Source organism: Carlito syrichta, unplaced genomic scaffold (genome assembly GCF_000164805.1).
Source record: "Carlito syrichta isolate Samal-C Ts95f unplaced genomic scaffold, Tarsius_syrichta-2.0.1 Scaffold301655, whole genome shotgun sequence".
Lineage (NCBI taxonomy): Eukaryota > Metazoa > Chordata > Mammalia > Primates > Tarsiidae > Carlito > Carlito syrichta.
This window is the reverse complement of record NW_007245751.1, coordinates 177,603-189,376: the sequence shown is the minus strand read 5'-3', so window position 1 is coordinate 189,376 and position 11,774 is coordinate 177,603. Positions and strand designations below refer to the sequence as shown.

The 11,774-nt window shown below is 46.5% G+C and overlaps 1 protein-coding gene across 2 annotated transcripts in view; it reads left to right on the top strand.

Moving 5' to 3' along the window:
* The first annotated feature begins 7,907 nt into the window (after positions 1-7,907).
* PSMB7 (proteasome subunit beta 7) overlaps positions 7,908-11,774 on the top strand; it is an 84,082-nt gene continuing 80,215 nt past the window's right edge. The window contains exons 1-4 of one of the 2 annotated variants that reach the window (XM_008055089.1): positions 7,908-8,011; positions 8,418-8,511; positions 9,641-9,738; positions 11,431-11,571. In XM_008055089.1, coding sequence (XP_008053280.1) covers positions 7,950-8,011; positions 8,418-8,511; positions 9,641-9,738; positions 11,431-11,571 — 395 coding nt within the window. In that variant the 5' untranslated portion in view covers positions 7,908-7,949. The remainder of the gene's footprint in view (positions 8,012-8,417; positions 8,512-9,640; positions 9,739-11,430; positions 11,572-11,774) is intronic. The other variant, XM_021710930.1, reaches the window with a different exon arrangement.

The following is an 11,774-nucleotide window of genomic DNA, read 5'->3' as shown; positions in this document are numbered from 1 at the left end:
TGTGTTTATTAGGGCTTTTTCTTGGTCAGTCTAGCTAGGGGTTCATCAATCTTGTTTATTCTTTCAAAAAACCAGCTTTTGGTTTCATTGATTTTTTAAATTATATTTTTTTCATCTATGTCCTGGATTTGAGCTTTTATTTTGGTGATCTGGATTTTTCTGCTGAAGTTAGGTTTTAGTGGTCTTGCCTTTCCAGCTTCCTTAGGTGATTTGTTAGGCTATTAACTTGTGCTCTTTCCATTTTCTTCATGTGTGTTCATAGAGATATGAATTCCCTTCTTATTACTGCTTTCATGGCATCCAAAAGATTTTGGTAAGATGTTTCTTCATTTGCTTCCAGGTATCTTTTAATCTCTGTTTTGATTTCTGTATTGACCCAGAAGTTTTTTTTAGCAACATGCTGTTTAGTGTTCATGTCTTTGTGGGTTTTGGGGGAACTTTGTTGGTGTTGATATTTATGTTTATTCCACTGTGGTCTTAGAAAGTGCATGGCAGAATTTTAATCTTATGTAATTTGTTTATTCTTGATTTATGGCCAAGGATGTGGTCAATCTTTGTTGTGTAACTTTTAGAGAGAGAGAGAGAAGAGAAAATGGTTAATCTGCAGTAAAAGATCTCTTTGTGTTTATTGAACTACTTTTGTAACTTTCTAGAAGGTCTGAAAAACTTCAAGATAAAAAGTTGGGGCTGGGCATGGTGGCTCAAGCCTATAATCCCTGCACTTTAGGAGGCTGAGGTAAGAGGATTGCCTGAACCCACGGGTTCGAGACCAGCCTGGGCAACTTGGCGAGACCTCATCTCTACAATAAATAAATAAAAAATTAGCCTGACATGGTAGTGCATGCCTGTAGTTCCAACTACTTGGAAGGCTGAGGTGGAAGGATTATCTGAGCCCAGCAGGTTGAGGCTGCGGTGGCTGTAAGCATGCCACTGCACTCCAACTTGGGTGACAGTGAGACTCTGACTCAAAAAAAAAAAAAAAAAAAAAGAAAGAAAGTTGGGGGGAAAGTAATGAATATGTAGAAAATTTGAAAAAAAAATCCAGATAGGCACAAAGAGGAATGACTTGAGATCCTACCAGTGAGGAATCGCCACTATTAATAACAGGATTTTTAAACATATAAATTGGTAGGTGAGGTGGCTCATACCTGTAATCCCAGCATTTTGGGAGGCTGAGGCAGGTGGATCGCTTGAGTCCAGGAGTTTGAAACCAGCCTAGGCAACACGGTGAGACCTTTTTTCTACCAAAAAAAAAATTAGTTGGGCATGGTGGTGCATGCCTGTAGGCCCAGCTAGCTGGGAGGCAAAAGGATTGCCTGAGCCCAGGAGGTTAAGGCTGCAGTGAGCCATGAGGGTGCATCTGCACTCCAGATCACCAAAATAAAAGCTCAAATCCGGGACATAGATGAAAAAAATATAATTTAAAAAATCAATGAAACCAAAAGCTGGTTTTTTGAAAAAATAAACAAGATTGATGAACCCCTAGCTAGACTGACCAAGAAAAAGCCCTAATAAACACAGTCAGAAATGCAAAAGATGAAGTCACAACTGACCCCAAAGAAATACAAAAGATTATCAGAGAGTACTATGTACATCTGTATGGAAAATGTGACACCTGCTTGACAAAGAGTGTTTGAGCAGAGCTTGTCACCCAGGGACAAGGCAGCCTAAAGGTTGCTGAACCACGACCCATGGGAACTGTCTCCATCAAACCTTGCAGGACTCGCCTCTGAACGTGCCCCCTCCACCCCAGGAACATCCAGCTACCGCCTCACCCAGACAAATGCTGCCCCATTCATTCATTCATTCATTCAGATGTTCCTTAAATAAACTTCAGTCCTGTGTCTGGCACTGTGCTGGGTGCAGGAACACAAAGACTCTGCCCTGGAGAGAAATGGATACAGCAATAAATAATAACGTAAAAGGATCCAAAGGTTCTGATAGGAACTTGGCAGGGTACAATAGACTCAAAGGAGGAGATGAGTCAATGCCCCCAGGGGAGGAAAATGCCTTAAGGAAAACGAGATTATAAGTAAAACTCAGATGAGCCAGGGCTGGGTTGCAGAGAGGAAGGAATGGGCATTCCAGGAGGAGGGAACCGTCTGAGTAGACCCAAGGAGGCAGAAAGCAGAAAATGAGAAGCGTGAGGGGCGTGGTCAGCTGGAAACAAGGGCGGGGCCCAGGGCCTCAGACAAGGGAAAGAACTGGGAGCCCAGGCCCGCTAGTCGCTGTGAGTGAAAATTGGTGTGGCAGCTTCTGGGAGAGTGAGATGGACGGGGAGAGACTGGGAGTGGACGAGCAGGGAGGAAAGAGCTCCAGCCGTGGGCCAGGGAGGAGAGGAAGGTGGCTGTATCCATTTCTCTCGAGGGCAGAGTCTTTGTGTTCCTGCACCCAGCACAGTGCAAGACACAGGATTGAAGTTTATTTAAGGAACATCTGAATGAATGAATGAATGAATGAATGGGGCAGCATTTGCCTGGGTGAGGCGGTAGCTGGATGTTCCTGGGGTGGAGGGGGCACGTTCAGAGGCGAGTCCTGCAAGGTTTGATGGAGACAGTTCCCATGGGTCGTGGTTCAGCAACCTTTAGGCTGCCTTGTCCCTGGGTGACAAGCTCTGCTCAAACACTCCTTGTCAAGCAGGTGTCACATTTTCCTCATGTTGATTCTCTGCTCAACAGCCTTCTGTGGCTCCCCAGTGCCCTGGGGACAGGCGCAGGCTTCTGAGCCAGCCTATAAGACCTTTCTTCGTTGGGGCCTTTCCAGCTTGCCAGCCTTCTCTCTCCCACCTTGCCCCTGGCCCACAGCTACATTGACCAGCCTGCTATCCTGCAGAACTGATGCACTCTATCGCATACGTCCACACCTTTGAGCTGTTCTCTCTGTCTGGAATACCTTCCCTCTTCTTTCCACTTTAATCCTCCAAGACCGCATTTCAGCTTCACCTTCTCCAGAAAGCCTGACCTGATCTGCCAGGTAATGGTATGTCCCTGCCTCTTTCCCTCTTCAGGGAAAACAATACTGCCTTCCGTAGCCTGCCCTCTAGGGACCCATGCCTCAGCTTTGACTTTTCCTCACTGTGAGCCCCTGGGATTCCTGAGTCTCAGTCTCCTTTTCTGCTCCTTCTGTACTCAGGGGATCCTACGTGCTATTCCCTTCCTCACGAGTTACTAGGAGAATCAGTTATCCCTTGTCCTTGGATGATGAGCTCTGCTGAAACTCAGTTATGCTGAAAGGAGAGGGTTAAGAACAAGAGCTTTGTTTTTTTGGTTGTTGTTGGTTTTTTTTTTGAGTTGGAGTCTCACTCGGTCACCCAGACTGGAGTGCAGTGGCCGCTCCTGGCCACCACAGCCTCGCCTGCTGGGCTCCAGCTATCCTTCCGCCTCAGCCTTCCAAGTAGGCGGAATTACAGGCATGTGCTACCATGCCCGGCTGATTTTTTGATTTATTGTAGAGATGAGGTCTCGCTGCCCTGGTGGGTCTCGAACCCGCGGGGTCAGGCAATCCACTCACCTCAGCTTCCCAAAGACGTGGGATTACAGGCTGAGCCACCGACCCCGGCTAAGAATAAGAGCTTTGAACCAGACAGGCTTGCGTTCAAATTCCAGTACCCTGGCTAACCAGCTGTGTGACCTTGGGCCAGGCACCTCTTCTCTCTAAGCAGAGAGTTCCTGACCTGTAAGCTGGCAGTTTGAGGGTGTTTGGGGAAATGAATGGGATTGTGGCATGTAAGACGCTTACGATAGTGTCTGGCACAAAGGAAAGCTTCAGTAAATAGATGTCAACCGTGATGACTAAACCAGGTGGGGAAAGACTTTGTGAATTCAAAAATGCTGTGGAAGTGGGGGTATCCATTATTTTTTTAAGATTAGAATATATCATTTATGTAGAAAGTAAATGAGAGAGAGAGAGAGAGATTCATCTCCCCAAGGTAGGAGAGGGGGCCAAAACTTAGGAAACGTGGTGGGGACCTTAGCTCAAAGAGCACATGGCCACACCAGAGTCTAGTAAAGCAATGGCCAAGTGGGGGTATTCTTGTGATTTCATTGTGATTTGCACAGGCCCTGGCTGGGAAGAAGGGGGGATGCCCACTCCTGCTCACCATTTGCTGGGGTTGACAAACTCAGGACCCACCCATCCCAGGCCCTGCTCATAGCAATTCTGTGGGGGAGTCTCAGGTGGGCCCCAGAATCTGCTAAGTGCCTCAGTGGAGTCTGGAGCCGGTGGAAGGAATCCATGCTTTGAGACGCTGCCCTGTGCTTGGCTGTGCCCCTCCCACCAGAGCTATGTTTCTATGGTCTGTGCAGCGAGGCTCAGCACCTGGGTGTCATGCCAGGGGCCCTGGAGCCTGGAGCAGCTGCTCTAATTCATGCAAAGGAAGGTGCCTAGGTTTGCCCTGTCTATTTATAGCTTATTTATGAAGAAGGAAAAACAAGGGCTCAGTTGCCATAGCAACCAGGAGCATCATGGGCTGCTTTCCCTGCAATAGAAAGATGGCCAAGTCTCCTTGTGGGGTGCACCCTAGGATGTGGGTCTGCTAGCACCTGTCCAGTGCCAGTTTCCTGGGCAGCCTGCAGGTTGGGTGGGGTACAGGTTACTGCTTGGTGGGTCCTTGGAAAATCAAGGTGATGCTGGGGACATGCATGACTGAGGTCTCTGCGTGCACCCTCTTGTCTCCTGGTATTAGTGCTAACTCTTGTCCTCTGGGTGCCCAGCTGCCATCTCAGGCAGACTTGGAAGTTCTTTCCCTGGCTTTGCTTTGGCACGGGTCCCTTAGGACACTTAACACAGTGAACTGGACATATAGTCCCCAGACTGATGTCTCCAAGGCTGTGATCTAGCACAAAGCTAGCATAAACTTGCACCAAGGATCTTGTATACAGAGTGGTTAGGTCCAAGTCCAGGAGACTGTTGTTGGTTGTTACTGTGTTATTTGGAAACCAAGGTACGAGAGCCTAATGGCTCCCTGAGGTCACACAGCCAAATCTAGAGAAGTGGTGACTGCACTGCTTGGTCAGGTTTGGTAGCAGCAATGCCAGGGACTTGAGTGGGACTGTGTCCAGGCCTAGGGAAGGACATTCTGGCTGGGCTGCAGGTCCGGGGGCAGCAGGCACTAGCATCAGAGAGGCTGAGCAGGGATCTCTGAGTGCTGGGGATCTAGGATTGCCTTGGCTGGCTGGCAGTCCATGGGCTGTGGTCCACCCAGCCAGGGCGACTCCTTCCAGGCTCAGGATGCCTGGAGGCTCTCAGACGCCCTCTGCTGGGTTCTGGATCCCTTTCTCTGAGGCCATAAGAGGAAACTAGGCCACCTGCTCAGCTCGGTCTGGGTGCAAAAAATGTAACCAAAGAAACCGCAGAGGGAAGAGCCACGCCCTGTGAACAAACCAAGGCCACAAATCATTTCCACACCCTTCACTGGCTCTTCCAGCACCCCCATTCAACAGCAACACAGACACCTACCACCACCCGCTGGAGGCTGCAGGCTCTGTTTCCCTTCCCTGCAGATGCATAACATTTACCACTGTGTCCCAAAGACCATGACCAGGGTTTTCTGTCTGGTTTTGTTTTTCCATACCCCAAGCCTTCATCCCGCCTCCATGTGCTCACACTGCTTTGAGGCTCTAGACTACCCCTGTCTTGTGCCCCTTCAGCCTGGCCCTTAGTGTGCCGGACTGTGAGTCTTTCTGGGGACTTTCTGTCCTTTGGACGATGACTCACGAGATGTCTAAGCTTCCTAAGGCTGCTGTAACAAAGTGCCACAGCTTGGGTGGCTTAAACAGCAGCAATTTATTGTCTCAAAATTCTGGAGGCTACATGTTGGCAGAGCTACCTCCTTCTGAGGGCTGTGAGGGAGGATCTGTTCCAGATCTTTCACCGAGTTTTGTGTGGTTTGATGGCAACCTGTGATGTTCCTTGGCTCGTAGAATCATCACTCTGACCTCTGCCTTCATTTTCACATGGGGTTTTCCCTATGTGCATGTCTGTCTCCAAGTTTCCCTCTTTTATAAGGACACCAGTCATGTTGGATTAGGACTCACCCTAATGACCTCATTTTTAACTTGATTTCCCCTGTAAAGATCCTATCTCCACTGGGTGCAGTGGCTCAAGCCTGTAATCCCAGCACTTTGGGAGGCCAAGGCGAGAGGATTGCCTGAGCCTGCAGGTTCGTGACCAGCCTGGGCAAAATGGTGATACCTTGTCTCTACAATAAATCAAAAAATTAGCCGGGTGTGGTAGCGCATGCTTGTAGTTCTGGCTACTTGGAAGGCTGAGGCAGAAGGATCGCCTGGCAGGGGGTCAACACTGGGGTGGCCGTGAGTGTGCCATTGCACTCCAGCCTGGGTGACAGAGTGAGACTCTGACTCAAAAAAAAAAAAAAAAAAAAAAAATCCTATAGCCAAATGAGGTCAGATACAAATTTATCATCCTCATTTTACACAAAGACCCAGAGAAATAATGAAAGGGAATTCAACCTTTGACAAATAGTTATTGAACACATAGTTGTGACAGACACTGGCTTTATGTGCTTGGGATGCCATTCATTCATTCTTTTGCACCTAGAACCATGTCTGACACATAGTAGGTGCTCAATAAATATTTACTGAGTGAATAAATTAATTCATTTCACAGTCATTGAGCCTGCCATTTACTTAGTAAGTAAACTTGAGCAAGTTACTTCATCTCAGTGAGCCTTAAATTCCATCAGTATAATGAATTGAATGATATTGCGACCTCTTAGGGTTGCTGACTGGATGAAATGAATGTATCAACAATAATAGCTATTTATGAGAAGCTGTTATGTGCCAGGATAGATGCTTTCCATGTACAACGTTCAATACTCACAGTCTTCTTAAGATTGAGTTATGATTCACATAATGCAAAATCCACCATTTTAACCCTTTAAAATGTGCAATTGAGTGGTTTTTAGCATACTCATAACATAGATTATTGCTATTTAATTCCAAGACATTTTCATCATTCCCCTAAACTCTATGCCCAATAGTCACTTCCCATTCTCTCCTCCCCCATCCCCTAGCAACCATGAATATACTGTTTCTATGGACTTGCCTATTAGAGACACTTGTAAATGGAATTGTACACTATGTGGCTTTTCATGTCTTTTTTCCCCCCTTAACATAACATAACCTTTTTTCCAAGGTTCATCCCTGTTGCAGCATATGGCTATACTTCATTCCTTTTTATGGCTGAATAATATTCCATTGTATGGATTTACCACATTTTGTTATCCATTCATCCATTGACGGGCATTTGGGTAGTTTACATTATTTGGCTATCACGGGTGTACATCTAAGAAGGTAATATCTTTTGGGGAGCTGCCAAATTGTTTTCTGAAGCAGTTGCGCCATTTTCTGTTCCCACCAGCCACGTGCGAGGTTCCAATTTCTCCACACCCTTACAACACCAGTGAGTTCCCGTCTTTTCGATGATAACTATCCTAGTGGGTGCGGAGTCATATCTCGTTATGGTCTTGATTTGCACTTCCCTAATGACTAATGATGTTGAACACCTTTTCATGGGCTCATTGGCCATTTCACAGCAGCCTTTTGAAGTAGGTGTGATCTCTGAGAGAGGAGGAAACAGATTCAGAGAGTTGAAGGGGCTTGGTCAGTGCAAGGAGGTGCCTGGGACTTGAGTGTTATCCCCGAATTAACAGTAGATACGGATTCGGTCTGAGCGGCAGGAGACGAGGTCGCTGAGGCGTCCACTTTGGGACTGTCCTTTCCCAGTCCCGGGCGTCAAGTTCTCCTCCGTGCCACGTGGGGCGATATAACCCCAAACATCTTAGCACCTCTCTAGGAATCAGGAACTCTATGATCAATCGCTTCAATGAGTTTGTCCCACCCCTTTAGCCCCAGTCGCCGGCGGCGCCGGAAGTGCTGCCCTCTTTTTGTTTGCTCCCGCCCCCGGCCCGGAAGTGTTTTCTTGGAAAGATGGCGGCTGTGTCGGTGTGTGAGGCTCCATTTGGAGGTTTCTCTTTTGATAACTGCCGCAGGTGGGGTCATGCCTGGGGCTGGGTTCAGGGAGGGAAGAAGAGTGTGATGCCCGGGTTGGAGCTGGGCCGCGGCCTGATTCGGGAAGTCCGAGCGAGGAGTGGATGGCGGGGCTTGAGGCCCGTGTGACTCAGGGGAATCAGGGCCTGAGCGTGGGTTTCTCTTTAGGCCGGGTCTGCCCTCTCACCTCCCCAGCGTACCTGGCCGCCGTCCATCTCCGTCTCCTTAGGCGAATCGCGGCCCCTCTTTGAGACTGTCTTCGTCGGAAAACGGAGCAGTAGTGCTGATGGTGGGCGGATTCAGATGGGCGTGAAAACAGTTTTCCTGAGTTCTGTTAAGCACTTCTCATGTCAGTGCGGCGCAGTGTAGTCCTGCCCTCCCACACTTTGTTCTCTCGTTTGCTCTCAGGAATGCCGTCTTGGAAGCTGATTTTGCAAAGAAGGGGTACAAGCTTCCAAGGGCCCGGAAAACTGGCACTACCATCGCTGGGGTGGTCTATAAGGTAAGTCGGAACAGGCTAAGAGCAACAGTGACTGTACAGGACACTTGGCCTCCTCTCCCTCTCCTGACTCGGTCTGGAAAGGCAAATGCTGTAGAGTTTATCAGGAAAAGATCTTTCAGGAGTGACTGCTTTTGTCAGGTTTATCAGTAGTTTATGATCTTTCCCTTTCCTCACTTTGCCGAGTTTTTGACAGTAGGTTAGTTAGCTTCTTCTTCTTCTTCTTCTTTTTTTTTTTTTTGAGTTGGAGTCTCACTCTGTTGCCCAGATTGGAGGGCAGTGGCCGCTCCCGGCCACCGCAGCCTCGACCTGCTGGGCTCCGGCGATCCTTCTGCCTCAGCCTTCCAAGTAATTGGAACTACAGGTGCGCGCTGCCACGCCCGGCTAATCTTTTTATTTATTGTAGAGATGAGGTCTCACCAAGTTGCCCAGGCGGGTCTCGAACCCGCGGGCTCAGGCAGTCCACTCACCTCAGCCTCCCAAGGCACGGGATTACAGGCTGAGCCACCGAGCCCGGCGTTAGTTAGCTTCTTAAGTGCTACTTTAGGAAACCAGATGATGTAATGGGACAGCACAAGATTTGGGTCCAGGCAGGTTTTTCTAATTTTTTAAACTTTTAATGCTGCTTCCAACTTTGAGCAACTCACTTTGCTTCTCACAGCTCCTTACCCGTCCATCAAATGGAGGTAATAACTCCTGCCTTAAATTGTTATAAGGGTCAAAAGAGATGATGACTCCTGTTGTTACAGATGAAGAGCGACAAGTTTTAAAAGGAAATTGATGGTGGTGGTTATATCTATCTATCTATTTATTTATAGTGGTGGCTATTTTAGTGGAAAGATTTATGGGTCTTAATTCAGGCTTTTCCCAGATAAGCTCTGTGATTTGTAAGGAATTCACTGAATCTCTGAGCCTTTTTTGAAAATGGGAGTGATAATTCTTACTGCCTACTCAGGAATCAACCAGTAACATTTATTAAGAAGGCTTTTCTTGAATTCTAAAAGTGTAGCACAATATTTTTGGTAGAAGTTTTGGCTGGGAGTATGGAATTGGGGGAGCAGGGTATGGCCAGCATTGTTTTGCTTATGTAAAGTTGTTTAAAAATGTCTTTCTTTTTAAAAAATTTAAATAGGATGGCATAGTTCTTGGAGCAGATACAAGGGCAACTGAAGGGATGGTCGTTGCTGACAAGAACTGTTCAAAAATACACTTCATATCTCCTAATATTTAGTAAGTATTGGTTAGTTTTAATAGCTCTTAGGTTTTCAGACACTTAAACTTATTTTTCAACCTTTATTTTAATTATATATATATATATATATATATTTTTTATATTTTTTTTTTTTTTTTTTTTTTTTTTGCGTTGGAGTCTCACTCTGTCACCCAGGCTAGAGGGCAGTGTCACGCTCCCGGCCACCGCAGCCTCTACCTGCTGGGCTCTGGAGATCCTTCTGCTTCAGCCTTCTGAATAGCCAGAATTGCAGGCGCGCACTACACGCCTGGCTAATTTTTTTATTTATTGTAGAGATGAGGTCTCGCCAAGTTGCCCAGGCAGGTCGCGAACCCGCGGGCTCAGGCAATCCACTCACCTCAGCCTCCCAAAGACGTGGATTACAGGCTGAGCCACCGAGCCCAGCTTCATTTTATATTTCTTTAGAGACAGGGTCTCCCTCTGTCGTCCAGGCTGGGGTGCAGTGGCATGATTAGAGTGCACTGCAGCCTGGAACTCCTGGACTCAGGTGAACTTTCTACCTCAGCCTCCCTAGTAGCTGGGACTGTAGGTGTATACCACCACGCCTGGTGTCAACCTGTATTTCCTATCTTCCTAAAATGGCATTTTCATGAACCTGTCACCTAAGCAAGGCATTCTCATGTCCTCTCTTTGCTTCAGTTTCCAATTCAATTGGTAGCCAGTTCTGCCTTCTCTGTGCCTCTTGAATCCATTCCCTTCTATCCTTCCCTCTGCTGATGCCTTAGTTCAGTTCTTTTTCCTTAGCTGGACTGTTGCAGTTGTCATTTAATTGACCTCCCTGCCTCTCTTCTCCATCCTGTTCACTCTTCTGCCGCATTAGATTTTGTAAAACAGATCTGATTATGCCCGTTTCCTCTTTAAAAACTTTTCAACAGACTTTTCACATTTCCAAGCTACTTTTAGGATAAAATCAAAATTCTGTAGCATGATATTTAAGGCTTTGCACAGTCATACAGAAGGCTTACCTTTCAGCCTCTTTTTCTACTGCTATCTCTCTGTGCTCCAGTTATCCCTAGACTGTCCCTGTTTCCTTCATTTCCAAACTCTTTCACCTTTGCTTATGCCAGCCTCTCTTCTCTGCTTGTAAAGTATTTCTGTTTTCCAAATCCGGCTCATATGAAACCCTATCGTAATGATCAGAATTAACTGCTCTCTCCTCCAGTGTCCCATAGCATTTTGTGCCTGTGCTGCTGTATTGTGTTAAATGATATATTGGAATTTTGGTCTCTGTGTGTTTTCCATCAGCTTTGAAGTTAAGGAGTAGGACTGTGGCATATTTTTTTCATTCCCAGTGTTTAGTATCATGACTGGTACCTGGTAATAAATACTTCTTGGTATTGATTTGCAAGACTTTTAACACACCTTGCTTTTTTGTACAACTTGGATATATTTGCAGGATTAGTAAAATGCACACTCTGGGACACAGAAACCAATAATTTGAAATGTTCCATTGGGTCACAGACAGTATTTTTGTATATAATTAGATGCATTGTCTGAATTTTATGTACATTTAAGATACATTTAAGATTGGTTAAACAGAGCAGTTACAATGCAGATATACTCAAAACATCTCTGTGTACCTGAACTTTGTGGAAATTATTCAGGAAGCTCTACTTCTAATTGAGCCTGTTGGTAATTAGAATTGAGCTAAGTTTCTAACTATTTTTCAGTTGTTGTGGTGCTGGGACAGCTGCAGATACAGACATGACAACTCAGCTCATTTCTTCCAACTTGGAGCTCCACTCCCTCTCTACTGGCCGTCTTCCCAGAGTTGTGACGGCCAATCGGATGCTGAAGCAGATGCTTTTCAGGTAAGGTTCCAGGAGGGGGATTTCTGTTAGCATATTTTTTTCACATCCTAGATTTTTTTCAACCAAGGGAAGCTTGGAAGATATAGAAAAGGCAATCAGAAATATACATTTTGTTCCAGAAGTCAGTTGTTATTAAAAAGTCATTTTAAGCCGGGCTCAGTGGCTTAGCGCTTTGGGAGGCCGAGGTGAGTGAATTGCCTGAG